Here is a 23,024-nt window from a genome sequence, read left to right as displayed (position 1 = left end):
AAACCTGACTGCACATTTTATATTAATGCAAAGTATTCATATAGTTTTATTTATATTAATAGTGTCAACACACCTAAAATTACTTAAATACAGTAAACTTTTAAAACCTTTTGAAATCAGAAAGTTCATAAAATTAAACCTTTTTGATTATTTTATAACATCATATCTCTATCTCTCCCACCTTGGTGCTTAGTCATCCTGAATCATGCTTTCAGCTGCACCTCAGAAGAGAAATCAGAACAAATGCAGAGCATTTCTCACACCTACACGCTGTGGCCGCTCTGTCAGTGGAAAGAGCGGCCACAGCGTGTAGGTGTGAGAAATGCTCTGCATTTGAGGTGTTGAGGTAAAACTCACCTGTTTGACATTGTAGCCTGTCTTGGCACTGGTCTCGATAAACATCACACTCAGCTCCTTGGCCCGCTGCTCGCCTTCCTCAATCGTGATTTGCCTGTGTAAAGGTTGAAGATTTTTTTCATAAGTTTATTTATAAAATATTATTAAACCGTGATGACCCCTGCTGAAAAACCATGGATTTCCACTCTGGTTTAGTGATGGTCTAGATACTGGACCAACACAGCCATGCTGATCACCAACAAAAAATATTGTTGCATGATACTGCTGGTTAAAATAATTAGGAAGCCTAGTGGGGACCAAGGATTTGCTGGTTAGCAGGTGCCAGTTAGCCCCTGCTGGCAACAACACCATTTTAACCAAAACAAAAAACAAAACAAAACAAAACATTGTTTCACCAATTGCTTTCCTAAATCTGAATAAACAAACAAATAAATAAAATCTTAAAAAAAAAATTGCCTTTTTTGTATATTATATTCACCTTATTTTATATATCAAGGTCCCCTTGTATGTTTGCTGAGTCCCCCTTGTAGACCACGGGCCCCTGGTATAGAACCAGTGTAACATAGTATGTTTTAAAAGAGACAAATATTTGGGGGGGATATTTTTAAAAACCATTTCTAAAGCATCAAAATGGGTATATTTTAAGCATGCTGCATTAACAGCTCAGATAATTGGCTCAAAAACAACTGCGTCCAGAAAAGAGCGCAAAGATTGCAGATTTTATATCAGATTTTGTGCACCAGCTGAGCAACAGACATTTAGATTAATGGCAATGGGCTGAAGAATACTTTCTCCAGACCTCCTTGGTCGAAAGACAAGCATACCAACATCAAAAACACAACACATGCTGGTGAGCAGCTACTGAATACTGGTCTTGGCAGGAGGGATTCCATGAAGAATAATGGCAAAGAGAGACCAAATTACCAGGACTACACATGAATTATCATTCTGCCAGTAATGGTGACCACTATCACGAAACTGCCCAGCCTTGACAGTAGCCCAACAAGATATATGAAAACAGCAATAATGGAAATGAGGTTTTTGATAAAGTGGTTAGTGGGTCACAGATTATGGCTGAAGTATTATCAGACAGCAAAGGCTGAGACTGAGACTGAGACAACGGCATCAGTCATTGCCTCCCCACCCTCATCTCTGCAAACTCTAATTAATTGATGTTGAAACTGATTAATTGCACAAAGGGAGGGCTCATTAATTAAGTCTCATTTGTATGACACACTTGTGGCATTAATCTATGTCTGTGACTATGGAGCTTGTTTATGTGTGTATGTGACAGAGTTTGGGAGGTGGCTGAGAGAAATGAGTAGGCTGAAGAGGACACTAGCTGTATCTCAGAGCAGTGGGACGTGAATAGGACATGCTGTATTTAAACCACTGAGCTCTGTCTGCTGGGACAGCCGTGATGTAACCACCCGAACTCTTTTGTTCTCTTCACAGACAGGAGCTCAGAGGCATTTGTGAGTTTACTTAACTCATGAATTGCATTGTTGGCTCGCTGCTTCTCAAAGTATACAGCTCATTCTCTGTTAATGGGGCCGGTTGTACCCCCAAGACTTGCCACTGATATAATTACTGTGATACTGAACTAAATTACATTATTTGATTGAAACACACTCTAAACAGAATTAAATTTAAGTACTGTAAATTAAAAATCTAAAAAATATCTTATCATTTGCATAACCCCGCTGAACATTACATTTTAATTGGTAAAAAAAAAATCTAATTGTACCTAAATTTAGTTTTTAGGTAATAAAAAATACTTTATTGACTGTGTATTTTTTTTTTAAGGCTTTATGCTTTTCCTTTCAATTTCTGTTAAAAATTTCTGTTCCCCTTTAAAAAATAATATAAATATATGCACACACACACACAAACAAAAACACACACACACAAACACACACACTACCATTCAAAAGTTTAGGGCAGTAAGATTGATTGATTGATTTATTTTTATTTATTTTTTTTCTTATTTTTTAAATGAATACCTCTTTTTTGGATACATTAAACTTTTCAGTAAATATGATTATGTTACAAATGTTACCAAATCAGCACATTCGATGCACCAAATCTGCATATTAGATTGATTTCTAAAGAATCGTGAAATACTGAAGAATGGAGTATTGTTTTTATTGAATTTAAGATAAAAATGCAGCCTTGGTGAGCATAAGATACTTTCAAAAATGGTACTTTAAACAAAATTAATTAATTTAATTAATCGCATGTCAAATTTGGCTGAGAAATTACCCCAAAAGATTATTTAAAGTCGTTATTGTGTTAAATGAGAAAAGTCATAATGAGACATATTTAAAACGGAATCCTGAATACATACTTTTTTCCAAATTGGAAGAACTGTTACAGGATTTAAAATGAACCACTTTAGGAATAATAAATAACTATATCTGCTTTACAAGACTATACCGGACAAGACTACATACAGTATTTAGATAATAGTTGAAGAAACAACCACATAACAACCAATATTTGTTGAACCCTAATCTAAAGATTGGGAATTACTTCAACTGAAATTCCTGAATGTGACACAAATGACAAATTTTCTAACTCTTTTCTCATTAAGTGTCAATATGCCTTCTAACTGTTCATGCTATCCATTACTCAGTCATGTCTTATATTACCAGCTATAGCAGTTTGATCATTAAGGATATGCCACCTTGACTGACTTCTGTCTCAGAGATAACATGGTCTCTTCGTAGATGCAGTCCTCTATTCATCCAAGGCAGAACTATGAAGGTAGTTTTCTTTTTTCAAAGCTACTGTGGCAATTAAAGAACTTGATGGATATGAACATCAGATATGGTTTGACGTGGTTTTGTTTCATGATCAAAGTCCCTCCAAACAGTGCAGATATGTTTTTGAGCCCTTTTCTTGTACTTTAAAGAGTGTGAAACTGCTTTTCACTTTTCAATCAAAACCCTCAGGGAAGGCAAAGAGTGACAGCAGAAAACTGATAAAATATAAGAGACACCATGATTTTATTGATTTATTTTACATCTATATAAAATAAGTGACTTCAGAAAACCAAAGCAAGGACTCCAAAGCTGACCCTGAAGTCTGTCTCTGGCTGATGACTGTGCTTTTGAAGTCCTTCAGTAGCCACAAGCTAAATATTTTGATATTCATGTCACAAAAAGAAAGATGGGATTAAGAAGAGGACGTGTAGCACAAGTTATAAATGCTGATGGAGCAGAATGTCTTGTCAGCCTAAATTTCCTGCCTTCTCTGCTGAATCTTCCGGTTATAAATGTTTTATCCGATGCTATCTTAGGCTCACAGAAACAGCACACACAGGTTTAGCATGCATGTGAGTTAATATCTGACTATATTCAAAATATTGTGATTACATTCAAGAGTCCTCACTTCTTTATACTAACTCATTCGCTTTTATCACTAACTCTACAAAATGGCGAAAAAGCATTCAGCACTGCTGTCTGTACATACGGTTATCTTGACCTTGAAATAGTTGATTAATGTGCTGCAGGCTGTTAAAACCCATGCTTTTTCACACAACACGTTTTCTTTTTTCAAGTGGATAGTAAATTGATTTTGTTTGACACTTTAGATTGATGTACAGTACTAGGTTGGGTTGAACATGTCTCTTTTCGTTTGGTATTGGCTCAAGGGTAGGTAATCTCAGCTGACATCAAGTAGGGTTTCTGGAAGAGAACAGTACCATCTGTTCCTCTGAGAAAACAAACATCCTCTGGACAGAATTTCATGCATTACACCCACACTGACTTTAAATCTGTTATTACAATAATATTACAGCCTTACAGTATATAAGATGTTTTGTTGTAAAAATAGTCTCTAACATTTGTTACACACACACACTTAGCTAATGGAGGCATTCTATTGACTTCTGTTGTTTTTAAATATAGCTAGTTAGTATGCACTGTAAAAATCAATTTGAAGTTGTAAATAAAACAAAGATTACTGGAATATGTTTTTGAAAAAATACCCTTTCAGTCTTTCTACTTCAAAATTTCATGTTCATAAAAGAGCCAAAGAAAAAAAGTATCACAGGTTCCAAAAAATATTGAGCAGTTTCAACACTAATATTAAATCAGCATATTAGAATGATTTCTGAAGGATCATGTGACATTGAAGACTAGAGTAATGGCTGATGAAAATTCAGTGCTGCGTCACAGAAATAAATTATATTATATTATATTCTCGGTTACGCATTGTAACCCTCGTTCCCTGAAGGAGGGAATGGAGATGTCATGGCGGATGACCGACAAATTGGGATCTCGCTTAGAGAGACTTCCACTTCGAGTGTAAACTAAACGAGCCAATGCACATTGGCATGCGATTATTGCATACAGCTGCTGCTGATCACAGCGTGAGTATAAGTAGGCAGCATGTGCAGCGCATATTCAAGTTTTTGCAGAGGAGCTGAGCCGGTGACCCGGCTGCTCAGTGGTGGTACAGAAGCTGTGGCGACAGGACGTGACGTCTCCATTCCCTCTTTCAGGGAACAAGGGTTACAATATGTAACAGAGATGTTCCCTTTCAGTCTGTCACTCTCAATGTCACATCGGATGACCGACGAATTGGGATCCGTACCAAAGGGCCACAGATACTGCCCCTTCCAGTGTCCTGTGGAAGCCTCCTGTGCCCCTTCTTTTTGGCGTAGACCAGGGCTTACCACAAGAAGACCAGCTACTGCTGCTACAGCAATACCCACTCAGAAAGACTGGATAACACTGGGAAAATGTACCCATACGACTTGGGACAGCAATATTGCGGAAGCCCCATCTTTCCTGAAGGAGGTTTTGGAAGCACATTACACATATGAACAACCATTTAGGTGCATATGGAAGATTAGAGGTGATTGTAACCCTCTTGGAAAAAAGCAGGAAGTCTGACTTTACACATATGGGATCCACTTAGGTCTCTACACATGGAACCCAGCCCTCTACCCGTTCTCATGAATTCATCAAGACATGGCTCCGCTGAGGGGACAGAGGAGCTTGACAGGGTCTACGATATGGACTCTCTTGATTGGTTTTAGAAAGCTGACCTGAAGCTGAGGCCTCTCAGTGCTTCTATCCATTTGAAGTGAGAACACAGGAGGATACCGGCTCCACACAAAGGCAATAAAATCTAGCGAAGGTGTTGGGGGTCACCGAGCCCGCAGCTCTACAAATATCTGTCAGCGAGGCGCCACGAGCCAGCGCCCAGGAGGATGCAACACTTCTAGTAGAGTGAGCTCGCAACCTAAATGGGCAGGGCTCACCCTGTGCCTGATAAGCCAGGGTGATGGCATCCACAATCCAGTGGGCCATCCTCTGCTTAGAGATGGCATTCCCCTTCTGCCGGCCTCTGTGACAGACAAAGAGCTGGTCTGAGGTCCTGAAGCTTTGCGTCCTGTCTACGTAGCATCTCAATGCCCGGACGGGACAAAGCAAGCTAGGGCTGGGTCTGCCTCCTCCGGGGGCAGTGCTTGCAGGCTCGCCACCTGATCCCTGAAGAGAGTGGGGGAACCTTGGGCACATAGCCAGGCCGGAGCCTCAGGATTACCTGGGAGTCAGCTGGCCCAAACTCTAGGCACAAATACTCGACCGAAAATGTGTGCAAGTCCCCTACCCTCTTGATGGAGGCCAATGCAAGCAGGAGCAGAGTTTTCATTGACAGAAACTTCAGCTTTACTGTCTGCAAAGGCTCAAATGGGCCCTGCTGTAGTGTTCTGAGCACTAGAGACAGGTCCCAAGAGGGTATAAGGGGGGCCATGGAGGATTTAGCTTTCTTGCCTCCATAAGGAACCTGATGATCAGGTCATGCTTCCCCACTGACTTCCCTTCCACGGTGTTGTGGTTGGCAGCAATTGCAGCCACATAGATTTTTAAGGGTGGAGAGAGACAACCTTCACTCCAACCCCTGCTGCAGAAAGGACAGCATGACTCAGTCTGCTTCGGTGCAGTGGAGAACTGCTGGGTGAAGTTCTCTACTGCGTCGCCAAAGAGTGTGGGACACGGGTATTTAAAAAACCGAGTCTCATCAGTTTCCCATCATGTCAGCCAGACACAGCCAGAGATGCCGGTCCTGGACCACCATAGTGGACATCGCCAGGCCCAGAGACTGCGCAGTGACCTTCGTCGCTCGTAGCATGAGGTCAGTAACAGTATGGAATTCTTTGACCTCTTTTGATTCTCTGATCGTCGGGGGAAGCACCAAAAGATACAAGTGGTAGCCTACGGGAGGGTCCAGCCTGTTCTCTCGGCAGCCCCAGTGGCTGCGAAGTGCCGGCAGAGGGAGGAGCCCTCGAGGTTGGTTCCTCAAAGGGGAATTCCTCACCATCACCGTAAGACCAGTCCGACCAGTGCCAGAAGTAGCGACCATACACCCCCCCCCCACCTCCACCTGGTTGCCGTCAGGTGGTCCGCAACTCGAGATGGTAGTTTTCCTGCAATCAGAGCATGGCTCGTCCACAAAAGCCACCTCAGCATGCTTAATGCCCAGACATGAGAGGCAGTGATTGTGACCATCACCCGGCACCAGGTAACGACTGCAATTAGAAACACATGAATGGAAGGAAATCTTTGAAAAGACACGTATTTAAAAAAAGACGTTCCACCCGTGAATGCTCTTTTAGAACTCGCTCTTTTAGTGTGCTGAAGCACACAGGGGAGACGGCCGCCTGCAACACAAGTAGGGGGGAATGCAGCTTGATGTGTGCAACCCACTCGACGTGAGAAGAACCACCGCTGCTGAAGCGCCGTATCACCAGCATGAGAGCTTCCAAAGAGCATGCTGTACTCAATCTGTAGATCACACAAAGCAGAAGATCAGGAGCAGAACGATGAAACTGCTCGGCTCCGAAGCGAAAAGCTGAATATGCGCTGCACCTGCTGCCTACTTGCGGCTGTCAGAGTGTCTGGTTTGTGTATCTCTGGGTGTCCGCTAGAGGTCTCACTTCCCCATATCGTCACCCCACCTTAGGAACTACATTTCCCACAAGCCTTGTCTGTACACATCACTGTTCATTGTATTCAGCTGTTCCCACTTACATTGTTTGCACCTGTCTATAAATACCCTTTTTGTTTCTGTCATTGTTATGGAGTCCTTGTTTAATGTCACCCGATATTTTCGTGTTTCCTTGTTTCTTGTTTTGGACTGCTCATCTGGATTTTGACCTTTGCCTGGAAAGATTTATGATTTTGGATTATCCCAATAAACACTGCTTTTGGATCTACCTGTTTGTGTGCATGTCGTGACAGCGGCAGCTAGATGCAATAATCGCATGCCAATGTGCATTGGCTCATTTAGTTTACACTTGAAGTGGATTGGTCTCTCTAAGTGAGATCCCAATTCGTCAGTCTTTCGACGTGACGTCGACAGTGACCAAATGAAAGGGAACTAATATTAGAAATTGCAGTAATATTTCACAATATAACAGTTTTTTCAGTATTTCTGATACAGCCTTGATGAGTATAAGACACTTATTTTAAAAACATCACAAATTTTACTGATCCCAAACTTTTGAACAGCAGTGCATATATATACGTACAAACCCGATTCCAAAAAAGTTGGGACACTGTACAAATTGTGAATAAAAATAGATTGCAATGCTGTGGAAGTTTCAAATTTCAATATTTTATTCAGAATACAACATAGATTACATATCAAATGTTTAACCTGAGAAAATTTATCATTTTAAGGGAAAAATAAGTTGATTTTAAATTTCATGGCGTCAACACATCTCAAAAAAAGTTGGGACAAGGCCATGTTTACCACTGTGTGGCATCCCCTCTTCTTTTATAACAGTCTGCAAACGTCTGGGGACTGAGGAGCTCAAGTTTAGGAATAGGAATGTTGTCCCATTCTTGTCTAATACAGGCTTCTAGTTGCTCAGCTGTCTTAGGTCTTCTTTGTCGCATCGTCCTCTTTATGGTGCACCAAATGTTTTCTATGGGTGAAAGATCTGGACTGCAGGCTGGCCATTTCAGTACCCGGATCCTTCTTCTACTCAGACATGATGTTGTAATTGATGCAGTATGTGTCCTGGCATTGTCATGTTGGAAAATGCAAGGTCTTCCCTGAAAGAGACGACGTCTGGATGGGAGCATATGTTGTTCTAGAACTTGGATTTACCTTTCAGCATTGATGGTGCCTTTCCAGATGTGTAAGCTGCCCATGCAACCCCTTACTATCAGAGATGCAGGCTTCTGAACTGAGTGCTGATAACAACTTGGGCTGTCCTTGTCCTCTTTAGTCCGGATGATATGGCGTCCCAGTTTTCTAAAGAGAACTTCAAATTTTGATTCGTCTGACCACAGAGCAGTTTTCCACTTTGCCACAGTCCATGAGCATTGGCCCAGAGAAAATGCCTGCGCTTCTGGATCATGTTTGGATATGGCTTCTTTTTTGACCTATAGAGTTTTAGCTGGCAACAGCGAATGGCACGGTGGATTCTGTTCACCGACAATGTTATTGGAAGTATTCCTGAGCCCATGTTTTGATTTCCATTACAATAGCATTCTTGTATGTGATGCAGTGCCGTCTAAGGGCCCGAAGATCATGGGGATCCAGTATGGTTTTCCGGCCTTGACCCTTACACACAGAGATTGTTCCAGATTCTCTGAATCTTTGGATGATATTATGCACTGTAGATGATGATAACTTCAAACTCTTTGCATTTTTTCTCTGAGAAACTCCTTTCTGATATTTGCTACACTATTTTTCGCTGCAGCATTGGGGGAATTGGTGATCCTCTGCCCATCTTGACTTTTGAGAGACACTGCCACTCTGAGAGGCTCTTTTTATACCCAATCATGTTGTAAATTGACCTAATAAGTTGCAAATTGGTCCTCCAGCTGTTCCTTATATGTACATTTAACATTTCCGGCCTTTTATTGCTACCTGTCCCAACTTTTTTGGAATGTGTAACTCTCATGAAATCCAAAATGAGCCAATATTTGGCATGACATTTCAAAATGTCTCACTTTGCACATTTGGTATGTTATCTATATTCTATTGTGAATAAAATATAAGTTTATGAGATTTGTAAATTATTCCATTCCTTTTTTACTCATAAATTTGTACAGTGTCCCAACTTTTTTGGAATTGGGTTTGTATATATATAAAAAAAGTTATATCTTGGTCTCATCAGACCAGATAATCTTATTTCTCTGTTTTTTAGCAAACTCCATGCGGGCTTTCATGTGTCTTGCACTGAGAAGAGGCTTCCGTCGAGCCACTCTGCCATAAAGCCCAGACTGGTGGAGGGCTGCAGTGATGGTTGACTTTCTACAACTTTCTCACATCTCCCGACTGCATCTCTGGAGCTCAGCCACAGTGATCTTTGGGTTATTCTTTACCTCTCTCACCAAGGCTCTTCTCCCCCGATAGCTCAGTTTGGCCGGACGGCCAGCTCTAGGAAGGGTTCTGGTCGTCCCAAACATCTTCCATTTAAGGATTATGGAGGCCACTGTGCTCTTAGTAACCTTAAGTGCAGCAGAAATTTTTTTTTGTAACCTTGGCCAGATCTGTGCCTTGCCACAATTCTGTCTCTGAGCTCTTCAGGCAGCTCCTTTGACCTCATGATTCTCATTTGCTCTGACATGCACTGTGAGCTGTAAGGTCTTATATAGACAGGTGTGTGGCTTTCCTAATCAAGTCCAATCAGTATAATCAAACACAGTTGGACTCAAATGAAGGTGTAGAACCATCTCAAGGATGATCAGAAGAAATAGACAGCACCTGTTTTAATAAATCTGCAAAAATGTCAACAATTCTGTGTTTTTCGGTCAAATATGGGGTGCTGTGTGTACATCTAATGAGGAAAAAAAAACTGAAATGATTTTAGCAAATGGCTGCAATATAACAAAGAGTGAAAAATTTAAGGGGGTCTGAATACTTTCCGTACCCACTGTACATACTGTATATACCTACCCTAAAAATCACACTGTTTTGCCTAATTTGATAAAAAGAAAATCCACGTGATATACATTTTAGTATATTGCATTCAGTTATATTACAATTTACATCTTAAATGGAAGTAAGCAAATCTCACTTTTTGTAGTTAACATGGTCAACACTAATTTGCTTAGATTTGATTAGTGACCTAGAAATTGCGTAGAATCTAAACCATTTCATATTTTGTCATGGCATTTCATTTATTGTCAAAAATAAAACTAATTTCCAGAATTAACTAATTATATACATATACTAAATACAGTATGTGATGTACAGTGTGTGTTTAAATACTGTATGTGATATGTGTGCATATATTGTATGTATATTAAAAATTCTATAAATTATTTATACACATACCGCAGCAAATGTTCTGACAGGTTGCTCACTCCTGACTTATTACTGGGTGCCATGGCAACAGTCTGACCCAAGGTTTTTAATACCTTTCCTGTGCACAGAGATACTTACTGACTACACTGTGACAGAGGATCCGCCTCCAATCATATAACTGCTGTCTCAGTCATCCAATCAAGATTGCAGTTCCAGTCACAACAGGAGCAGTTGGCAAAGTGCATCTATAAAACACTACTAATACCACATGATGAGGTGCATGTGAAGTTAACAGCACATTGTCACCAGAAGTAGTACAGTATGTCTAATGTCACTGGGTTCATATTTAACGGAACTACTGTCCAAGATGCAAGGCCCTGCTTAACCTTTCACTTCCTCTGGCACAAAAACTACATGGCACTTTCTGCCGGGCACAAACACTTTAATCCTCTCCAGGGCATTGTGCCACCGTTATACAAATCTCACATTGTCTGTCTTCAAAACTAATTCAGTATCATCTACTGCTCTAAAGCCAGTCTTACCTACTGTTGTCAAACAGCCTAAATCTAGTCTCATTCGAATTGACAGGCAAAATATTCAACTGTTACAACAGAAGGAGTGTTGTCTAAAATCATGAGACAGTCTAAACTCACAGCTTTATAAGATTCCATTTACCCTCTATGGTGATGTTAATTCATAAATGTCATTGATTTGTTATCAGTATTCAGAAGGTTTGGAAATGCTCAGAAATTTATGCTCGGGAAATTTTTTTAATGTTTTTAAAATCTCTTATGCGAAAAATACATTAAAAACAGAAATATTGAGAAATAACATTACAGTTTAAAATAATTATCTTCTATTTTAATATATTTTAAACATTTATTCCTGGACCGTTTATAACATTTTTACACAATGCAAATCTATGAAATAATAAAATATATATTTTTTATAAAATTGTACTTTCAGCAGTCACTACTCTAGTGCTCAGTGTCACAGGATCCTTCAGAAATAATTCTAATGTTGATTTTGTGCTCAATTAACTATTTGTTTATATTGTCACAGTTTTTTTGATTAATAGAAAGTTCAAAATGAAAACATTTATTTTAAATATTTTTTCTAACAATGTAAAAATATTTACTGTGACTTTTGATCAATTAAATGCATCCTAGCTGAATTATTCTTTTTTTTTTCCAAACTTACAGATCCCAAATTTTTAAATAGTATTTCATATTTATGTATTCTATTCTATTCTGTTCTGTTTTGTTTTATTTTATTGTATTCTATTCTGTTCTGCTTCAGTGGAAGGAAAATCTGATCTTTTACAAAAAAGATCACATGATCATGTCACAAATTTGCCTACATGATTTGATTAGTGACGAAGATATAGTGCAGAATCTTAGATACTTTTTATTTATTTTATGTCTTAACATTTCTTTGTATTAAAAATTTTGGTCACACTTTATTTTAAGGTCCAATTCTAGATATTAATAAACCATTAACTATGACTTTTGCCTCAATAAACTCCCAATTTGCTGCTTATTATTAATAATTAGTAAGGTAGTTGTAGGAATTGGGTAGGTTTAGGGATGTTGTTTGTTGTGTTTAGGGATGTGTAATTTGTAATTTATTATAAATTGCCAATATGTTAATAATAGGCATGCTAATAAGCAACTTGTTAATAGTGAGAATTGATCCTTATACTAGTATTACCAAAATTTATATATATATGGGCAGGAATCACTGATTTTTAATTTTTTTAAATTTTAGTTTCTGGGTGAACTTTCCCTTTAAAGTGCAAAAACTGCTAGAAAATGTCTTGTTTGGTAGCTCAGAAATGGGCTGTGCAGACTGTCTCAGTCTGTGTTAGAGAGCAGTGAGAGACGCTGTGATTGGACTGGACAATAGCTGCCCGTCAGAGAACTCAAGACATAACAGCACACTGATGTTGCATAAGAAAACTAATGCCACCTTTGAACCAAATTAACCTGATTCTTGATAGGCAATGACATGTCAAACAAACCATGCCAAACTCAATTTACAAAATGAACTAAATGTACAGACTGAGATAATGAGAGTTGATGGGTGTTTCATGTTAGCACAGAACTACTGTAACTGCCTCCATTATCAGCCTGTTACTCTGTTCCTGCAGCCACCTCCACCTGCCACATTCCTTCACAGTCGTCAGGGAAACATATCCTGCATAACGCTCATATTAAAACACAAAGAGTTCAGCTCTATTCTCAGCATGCGCTATTTATCACCATGGTGACTTATTACAAACAATCAGAGTTTCTTTCAAAAACTTATTTCCTGATAAATGTCATGTTTACTCTCTGACACCCTGAACAAAAACATATATTGTGAGACATATGCATTACAAAGTGACATATTTAAGTTTTAAATGAATCCACACTTGACTACACATATTATTATGCAAATTCCTCATATGATAACAGATTAGATTAAACTTTAAGAACATACACAATAACAGGATCTAAGTAGTTAGGATCTAACTAGAAGTGCAAATTGTTCTATATCATATAAATACATTTATAGTCAATTGCAATGATATAAGAAAGTTTACTTAAACACAAAATCTGTATATTAGAAGGATTTCTGAAGGATTTCTGATAAAGTGACCTGAAGACTAGAATAATGGCTTCTGAAAATTCAGCCTTGCCATCCCAGGAATAAATTACATTTAGCAATTTTATTCACAATACTACTTTTCAAATAAAGGAATCCTTGGTGAGCATAAGAGTCTCCTCAAAAGAGACTAAACCACACGTACAATGTACAAAATTCATTGCATTAAATAACAAATTGTCAAACCAAGTGGTATCTGCAAACAGATAAACAATCAGGTTCTCAGGTTTATTGCCATAACTGCTCTTGCTTCTAATATTCTGTTCTGTTTCTAAAAATTGTTCTGTTGTTTCAAAGTCTCTTAAAACTGAGAGCTGTGAATTAGTATGGATAACCTGCTCTTTGCTTAGGAAGTGCAATGGAGGATGAAAACTATAGAGGCAAGTTATTATTGAAGAAAAAGAGAAGAAAACATTGACCTCCCTCTGGGACACACAGTTAGAGAGAGAGGAAAACGACAAAAGAGAGAGAGACAGAGTTGTATTTATCCCTGAGCTCCCACATCTCTGAAGGACTGAGTAAGTGAAGCATGGAATGCCCATTTCTTACAAGTTTAATTTGTTTGATGACATGTTTTTTTTCTGATCTGTTAGCTATAGTGAAATATTTAACATTGAACATTTTACATTTACATTTTACACAGCAAACTGCTCTGCTGAAGGTCATGGAATTATCTTTAAAAAAGTAATTTTAAACACATCTATTCCCATCTGCACACTTTTACTAATTTAAGTCCATATACAATAAAAAAGAAAAAAGAAACTATGTTATTCATAATTTTTAATCAGAGCAATATTTATCCGGTGTAGATTTCGAATAGTGTAACAACATCAACTTGAACATACATGACCATTCAAACTTTTGAGGTCAGCAAGATTTTGTAATGTTTTTGCATACAGTAAAATGGTACTATTTTGAATATTAGAACAGTTTAAAATGACTTGATTTCTATTTGAATATATTTTAAAATGTAATTTATTCCTTTAGTGGCACAGCTGAATTGTCACAAGATCCTTCAGAAATCATTCCTATATGCTAATTTGATGCTTAAGAAACATTTCTCGTTACCGATGTTAAAAGTGTTATGCTACTTATTTTTGTAAAAACTGTTACTTTTTTCCAGGATTCTTTCAAAATTAATAAAAAGTTCAAAGGAAGAGCATTGATTTGAAACATAAATGTCTTTACTGTCACTTTTGATCAATTTAATGCATCCTCACTGAATAGAAGTATTAAAAAAAAATCTTGCTGACCCCACACTTTTGCACGGTAGTGAATATATTTCCACTAAACACATCCAGAATGCCAAATTATACCATATAATTGAGTCAATAGCAGTGATGAACAGCGTGAAATCTTAAATGGAGAAACTGGATTGGGGAATAATTTTTTTAAGTTAATTTAAATGAACCATCCAAACGAATGAATGAAATAATTTGACCTAGTTACCCTCCAACACTCTCAGGAAGAGATCATTTTAGGGCAAACCTTCTCTAAACAATGTGCTATTTTTGCATTGCTTCCTTTATCTCTTATCATTCACACAAATATAGGGTTTGTTCTCAAAATATCCGTCATCCTGCATTCCCAGAAGTCTAAAGTGAGAATAAGGCTTCCTTTTCATTTTTCAGGGAATCTCTTTAATGAGACTGTCAGCTTCGATTCACACGCTGGTGAGTGAAACAGCCTTGTTAAGCAGCTTAATAATAAAAGCGTGTGAGAAAGATCGAGAGTGAGACAACTCACCTCTTATCTGCCAGATCTGTTTTATTGCCCACCAGCATGATGATAACATCACTTCCTCTCTCCGTTCTCACATCATCGATCCATTTGGAAGTTTGCTGGAATGAATTCACATCTAATACAAAGAAAAACAAAGACATAAGGTGGTAACTACTTTGTTGGGCAAACACTAAAATAATCTAGATTTTGGATTATACTATTAATATTGGCTGTATGTATTAAAAATAAATTATTAATATTGGCTTAATGTATCAAAAATCATTTGTGTGCCGACTGAGGATGGTCTACGTGTACCCAGCTGAATACTGTTTTGTCTGAATATTGAAGTATTGTTTTAAGTTCACCTGAATATTTTTAATGTTCCATAATTGTTAATAAAAGGTAAATTAAAAAACAATCTAATAATCTGCAGTTTAGGCTGGTATACTGCATTACATTGTAATGTTGAATGGCTATAATTGCCGTTACTTTTATGGCCAGAAATGAGGGGGGGGGGGGGAATCCATTTTATAAAGTAATACTGCCCTTTTCAGTAATAATGCCCTTCATTCATAGTACTTAGTAAAAATATGCAATAAAAATATTTAAAATACTATCTTTGTGTTGTTTCCACATTAATCTGGATATAATACATGAAAAAAAAAAAAATTAAAAAATAATATATATAATATATATATATATATATATATATATATATATATATTTTTTTTTTTTTTTTTTTTTTTTTTTTTTTAACAAATTTGAATTTTAAGTGCAGTTAATTAGAGAAACCTGTGCAATTTATCAGATATTTATTTCAGATATTTAACTAAACAGCCTAACAGATTTATAATATGTGTTGATAATATCATCCCTTTTTCCATTAATACCTTGGTTGGAGGGTATGTTTAATTATTTGAAACATTTTTTAAATGTTTAATTATTTGAAACTTTTTTTTTATTAGAAAGTTTTGATTAGTTTTTTTATGAGATTTTTTATTCTATTATTAAATGTATATGGTAGTTGAGCTTATATCATTTCATACCTTGAATATATTGCAGCTATGGTGCTCCACTGTGTGCTTTTGTCATATTATTGAAATATTCAATAAGATTTTATTATGGCATTTATACCTGTTTATGTGCAGCATAACATCAGTGAACCTGCTTCTGCTTCAAGGTGAAACTGACTTTGGCTGCTTTACCTACAAAATCAAGCTTTGTGTTTTCTGTTCATACCAACAAAGCTGTGTGCACCGCTAACTCTCTCTCTAAAAGTCACAGTGGGGCTTACGGACAATAAAACTGTCATCTTTTTATTGTGAAAAATAACCTATAGCTGCTTCTTACATCTTTGGGGTTGAATCTATCTGGTTATAGTGTTAAACAAGGCTAGACCTGTAACACACTTTACTGACAGAAAATAATCACTGATCACATCTCAAATTGACAAATTGGGCAGCCGTAATCATGTTAACTGCTTTGATTTTTTGGTTCTTGGTAATGTATTTCAGAGCTAAAGGAGGTTTGATCATTAAAGTGTGTGTGTTATGCTCACTTGTGATGTCATACACCACTACAGCTACGGTGGAGTCTCTTATATAGCTCGGAATGAGGCTCCTGAAACGTTCCTGGCCTGCCGTGTCCCACAACTGCAACCGAACCTGCAAGTCAGAGACCCCCACCTGAACAGTCAAATTATTCAGCCTCTCAAACACATATAGACACAATTACATAAACACGTGCAGAGCCAAGCTAAGAGCTGGATCAATATGACATTATAAAACCACAGCAAACTGCTCTGCTGAAGGTCATGGAATCATTTCTGGGTTATAAACTCCAGACATCTCTAGAGGATATGATCTATTTTCTTGATACATGAGCTTCCAGCCATATACTAAAACTGTCAGAAATCCAGCTGGTATAATAAAAAAGCTTTGGAGATTCAATATGGTTTCATTAAACTCTTCTCTTTTGACATGGAATAGAAAACAGAGGAGTTCATTTGATTTACTGCTGTATTAGAACATGATAGACCGCCTACCGTTCTGTCCTCCAAATACATGGTTTTTGACAGGAAGTCGATTCCAATTGTCGCCTGTTATGACAGAAGGAAAACATTATGTAAGAACACAATGAAATCAGATGCTGAAATTGAGTGGAAATATGGCTGTTTTTGTGCATGGCAAATCTAAAGGCATTCTAGGTATCGTCCTGAGAATCAGAAGATGCTATCTAGATTAAAACAGACAGCTGTTACGTTCTGCCTGTCAGTTTGATGATGGTAATAACTGCTATACATGATCACTCTGTTCTGGGACCTGCCTCTCTTTATGATATATTATATACGCATATGGGGGCAGCTGTGGCCTAATGGTTAGAGAGTTGGACTTGTAACTGAAGGTCGAGGGTTTGAGTCTTGGTGCTGGCAGGAGTTGTAGGTGGGAGGGAGTGAATGAACAGCGCTCTCTTCCACCCTCGATACCCATGGCTGAAGTGCCCTTGAGCAAGGCACTGAACCCCCAGTTGCTCCCCGGGCGCTGGATATATAGCTGCCCACTGCTCCGGGTGTGTGTTCATGGTGTGTTCACTTCTCACTGCTGTGTGTGTGCACTTGGATGGGTTAAATGCAGAGCACCAATTCCGAGTATGGGTTACCATACTTGGCAAATGTCACGACTTTCACTTTTTCACTTTACAGAGTGTGGCTCCCCACTATAAATTCAGAAAACAATGCATATATATAAATAAAAAAAAAAAAAAAAAAACATTTTCAAAACAAGTTCTCTGACAATGAGTTTTAGTGTATAACGAGTTAAATTTAAGTCTGTTCACTGTACCATATTGGTTATCTGCCAATAAAGTATTTCACTGTTGGTCTATTTTACACAAAACTGGCCAATATTGTATATTAACAGCAATCCTGAATGCTCAGGCCACCTCACATCTGCATTGGCGTGATTACTTGAACACTGACAGAATGAAAGTGCCTTCTGTCGTTGAAAGCTAATTCATTCTCCACTGGTGCTTTTATTGCAATAAGAGTGCAGTCGATTGTGTCGATTACATTTGTAAAACCAGCGATTGCTGAAAATTGCCCTTTGAGTGTGTCTGCTGAATTCAACATGCAGTACATTTTTAAAATCCTCTGTTCAATTTCTGGCAGTTGCAAAAAAAAAAAAATACCATTTGCATAATGGTATGTACACTATTATGCCAAGTTTGTTGTTTATTAATCCAGATGCATTTTACGGAGGCGTTTTGTGTGTGCTTTTATCCGGATGGCCCCTGCATAGTCTCCTCAGCTGTAGCTCCCTGTGGGCATCTGCTGGATCTTTAGGGGTCCACAGATCAGTGGGATCTGAGGAAAACATCATGGATGTCTGCAGTACAGAGGATTGGCCTTTCTGTATGTGATTCAGTTTGATTGTGATAAGTGTAACATTTTTATGGTACAAAAGAGCAGATAAGGACACCTAGCCACCACTGAAGAGCCGAAGCTGTAGAATGAAGCTTATTTAATGCACTGTTTCTAATAAATATTCAAAGATTCGTTGCAATTTATTTCAGATTACATATTATTTATTAGTCAAGTCAAATTTATTAGTATAGCACTTTTCACAATACAAATTGTTTCAAAAAATGTATCAAGATGTTAATATTTATAATATCTTAGCAGATTAGAGCTGGGTGGTAATATAGTTTACATTCTGCAATGATACAAGCAATAAAGCAGTTGTAAATTGCTATATAGTAGGCTATATATAGCTTTATGTGAGTGTAATGTATAAAGTTGACATACATTCAACTTTATATTAAAAGATGGGTGACAATAGTTACATTTTATGAAAAATATAGTAGTAATATTGTCGAGATATGCTATATAGTACATATTGCTTTGTATGAGCATACTTTATGTATCCAGGTATAGTAGTGTGTACTGTATATCCAACTTTAATATATCATTGGGTGATAATATAGTTTTTATTTTTTGATTTGCTACAGTTGAGGTCAAAAGTTTACATCCCCCTTTCAGAATCTGCAAAATATTAATTATTTTACCAAAATAAGAGCTATAATTATTTTATTATAATAAAATTATATATATATATATATATATATATATCTCAGAATATATATATATATATATATACACACACACAAACCGGATTCCAAAAAAGTTGTGACACTGTACAAATTGTGAATAAAAACAGAATGCAATGATGTAGAAGTTTCAAATTTCAATATTTTATTCAGAATACAACATAAATGACATATTAAATGTTGGAACTGAGAAAATGTAATGTAATTTTAAGGGAAAAATAAGTTGATTTAAAATTTCATGGCATCAACAAATCTCAAAAAAGTTGGGACAAGGCCATGTTTACCACTCTGTGGCATCCCCTCTTCTTTTTATAACAGTCTGCAAAGGTCTGGGGACTAAGGAGACAAGTTGCTCAAGTTTAGGAATAGGAATGTTGTCCCATTCTTGTCTAATACAGGCTTCTAGTTGCTCAACTGTCTTAGGTCTTCTTTGTCGCACCTTCCTCTTTATGATGCGCCAAATGTTTTCTGTGGGTGAAAGATCTGGACTGCACTACCCAGATACTTCTTCACTACCCGGATACTTCTTCTACGCAGCCATGATGTTGTAATTGATGCAGTATGTGGTCTGGCATTGTCATGTTGGAAAATGCAAGGCTATCCCTGAAAGAGACGACGTCTGGATGGGAGCATATGTTGTTCTAGAACTTGGATATACCTTTCAGCATTGATGGTGCCTTTCCAGATGTGTAAGCTGCCCATGCCACACGCACTCATGCAACCCCATACCATCAGAGATGCAGGCTTCTGAACTGAGCGCTGATAACAACTTGGGTTGTACTTGTCCTCTTTAGTCCGGATGACATGGCCTCCCACTTTTCCAAAAATAACTTCAAATTTTGATTCTTCTGACCACAGAGCAGTTTTCCACTTTGCCACAGTCCATTTTAAATGAGCCTCGGCCCAGAGAAAACGCCTGCGCTTCTGGATCATGTTTAGATATGGCTTCTTTTTGTTTGACCTATAGAGTTTTAGCCGGCAACGGCGAATGGCACAGTGGATTGTGTTCACCGACAATGTTTTCTGGAAGTATTTCTGAGCCCATGTTGTGATTTCCATTACAGTAGCATTCCTGTATGTGATGCAGTGCCGTCTAATGGCCCGAAGATCATGGGGATCCAGTATGGTTTTCTTGCCTTGACCCTTACACACAGAGATTGTTCCAGATTCTCTGAATCTTTGGATGATATTATGCACTGTAGATGATGATAACTTCAAACTCTTTGCAATTTTTCTCTGAGAAACTTCTTTTCTGATATTGCTCCACTATTTTTCGCCGCAGCATTGGGGGAATTGGTGATCCTCTGCCCATCTTGACTTCTGAGAGACACTGCCACTCTGAGAGGCTCTTTTTATACCCAATCATGCTGCCAATTGACCAAATAAGTTGCAAATTGGTCCTCCAGCTGTTCCTTATATGTACATTTAACTTTTCTGGCCTCTTATTGCTACCTGTCCAAAATTTTTTGGAATGTGTGTGTGTGTGTGTGTGTGTGTGTGTGTGTGTGTGTGTGTGTGTGTGTGTGTGTGTGTGAAGTATCTTATTCAGGTCAGTACTAAATAAACAATAAAATGCATTTTGTATGATCCCTCTTATTTTGGTAAAATAATGAACATTTTGCAGATTCTGAAAGGGGGATGTAAACTTTTGACCCTGACTGTATGGTAGTGGTACATAATACTTATTATGACTCTACTGTTTGTAAGTTTGCTATACACAGTAGTTGTGTAAATTATTAGTTATTAATTCATTAAATTGTGTTGTTTATTTGATGTGCTGTGTTATTGAGAATTATGAAACCTATTACTCCTGATATGCTTGAATGAGTAGTATTTTTATATTTAGATTCCTAAGGTCATTTATACCCTCACAATGCACTAAGCCCCTCAAGGCAGTTTGACCAATGTTATGGGGATGGTATGAAATCAACAAATGAAATGTGCATATTTTAATTTGCCTGCAGCAAGCAGACGTTTTGCACCATAATACCATTTTTAAATGCATATACAGTATTTATTTTTACTAAATAAAAAAACTCATAGAGTAGATGGAATTGTGTGTATGTTTTATTTTGTTTGTGATTTAGGTGTAATAAATGTCAAATCATCAGAAAAAATGGATGTTCTTTCAAAATGGAGTCACGTTTTTATCCATGATCAGTTTAGCACAAGTTGCTGGTTGACTAAGGCTCATTCAAAATATCTACATTTAATCATTTAACAGACACTTTTATCCAAAGCGAATTACAAATGAGGACAATAGAAGCAATCAAACCAACAAAAGAGCAACAATATATAAGTGCTGTGACAAATCCTGGTTAGTCTAGTATCTGGATTATGGCATGTTGCATATTGACAGTTTCATACAAACCACAAAGTCATGTGTTTGGGAATTTACAATTACAACTTTTGATATGCGAGACTAAAAACAACAGTTTGTCCCTCAATGCACTTTCAGACAGCTGGTCATCAGCATCATGATCACGCATCCGTTTCTGTAGCATTGCCAGCCCACTGTGCTGTCTTCAAAACAGGAGCAGTGAGCTCTTTCACCCTGCCACCCACTCTGTTTTTTTTTCTGTTTTAAGTTTCATTGTGGGTTGATCTAGCTTTTCCAAACCTGGTCCTCCCTCCCCAACCCCCTTTTCTCTTTCTCTCTCTCTCTTACTCTACTTCTGGAACATGAAAGAGGTAATAAATCATAGTGAATTAAAAATAACCCTCAATTTAATATATCAAATTTTAAGCTAACGTTCCAGACAATATCTTTTATATTACACTTGAGACATATAATGTTTTTCTTAGCTTATTCCTGTGATTCCTGCACTGCTATGTACCGCCTCCACTGAATCTACAGTGAAAAGAAATGATATTTTACTCAAATTGCTTTCAGTCAAAATTGAATGTAAGGAGAGATGAAAAGAGCTGGGTAACACAAAATAAAATGAAGACAACTCTGCTTGCTGTTGCTTTTTATTAGAGTTTAATTCATTAACCAGTGACTCATATGAGCTGGTTCTTTTAAGAAATCAGTCAAAAAAGACTTACAAATGTACAAATTATCGGTCTGAATCAAAATCATTCTACAAAATGAATCATTTGCTGAACATGTCAAGCGATTAATGATTTGAATTACTTACTGAACTGCAAGTCATCTTTACTCAATCATGTCTGACTCTAAATGAACTGAGAAACCTCTATGAACCATATTATGAAGAACCTCATGCTGTTCCAAATTATTATGACTTTCTTTCTTCTGTGCAACACAAAAGAAGATATTCTGAAAAACAGCTGGGTAACAAATTGTTTTAAGGTGCCCTTGTTACACATTACATGCACTTTATAATAACACTTAATTATGCATAATTACACACAAGTAACCCTAAACCCTAATCCTAACCGTAACCATATAGTAAGTACATGAAGTTAATTAATATTACTCGGTACTTAAATGTATAATTACGCTGTAACAAGAACACCTTAAAATAAATTGTAACCAACAGCTTTTTTCATACAATAAAAGTGGGGTCCCATATTATTTGGACTTTAAATATCTTCTCTTTTGTGTTAAAATTATGGAAAAACAAAATTCTGGTCTATGCTTAGTGCAGGCTTCAAAACATACATATGAAAAGGGATTTCTGTGACAAAAATAAAAAAGAAACCTCCTGTGTTAAACAGTGTCAAGATGAAAACCCAAAGGTGTTAAGCTTTTCAAGGAAAGAAGGCGAGAAAGGAAGAGAGAAAAAGTGACGCTGATGTTAAATATAGAAACTTGCACAGCTAGAGGAGTGCTCGCATAAAGAGATCCAGAATGAATTATTCATAAACATTTTAATTATTAAGCTTCACACACATCAGCTTTAAAATACAGAGTGTGGTTTCCAGCACAACTCCTCAAAAGCCTCAGAGGAAAA

The 23,024-nt window shown here is 37.3% G+C and overlaps 1 protein-coding gene across 1 annotated transcript in view; it reads right to left on the bottom strand.

Moving 5' to 3' along the window:
• rab6ba (RAB6B, member RAS oncogene family a) overlaps positions 1–23,024 on the bottom strand; it is an 84,568-nt gene that overhangs the window by 14,238 nt on the left and 47,306 nt on the right. Inside the window, exons 3-6 of the mRNA XM_042725844.1 lie at positions 17,048–17,101; positions 16,562–16,667; positions 15,028–15,139; positions 358–451 (exon numbers count right to left, since the gene is read on the bottom strand). Of these exons, the coding sequence (XP_042581778.1) occupies positions 358–451; positions 15,028–15,139; positions 16,562–16,667; positions 17,048–17,101 (366 nt within the window). The remainder of the gene's footprint in view (positions 1–357; positions 452–15,027; positions 15,140–16,561; positions 16,668–17,047; positions 17,102–23,024) is intronic.

Source organism: Cyprinus carpio, chromosome B6 (genome assembly GCF_018340385.1).
Source record: "Cyprinus carpio isolate SPL01 chromosome B6, ASM1834038v1, whole genome shotgun sequence".
Taxonomy (NCBI): Eukaryota; Metazoa; Chordata; class Actinopteri; order Cypriniformes; family Cyprinidae; genus Cyprinus; species Cyprinus carpio.
The sequence above is the reverse complement of the archived record's forward strand: the minus strand, read 5'-3'. Positions and strand labels throughout refer to the sequence as shown.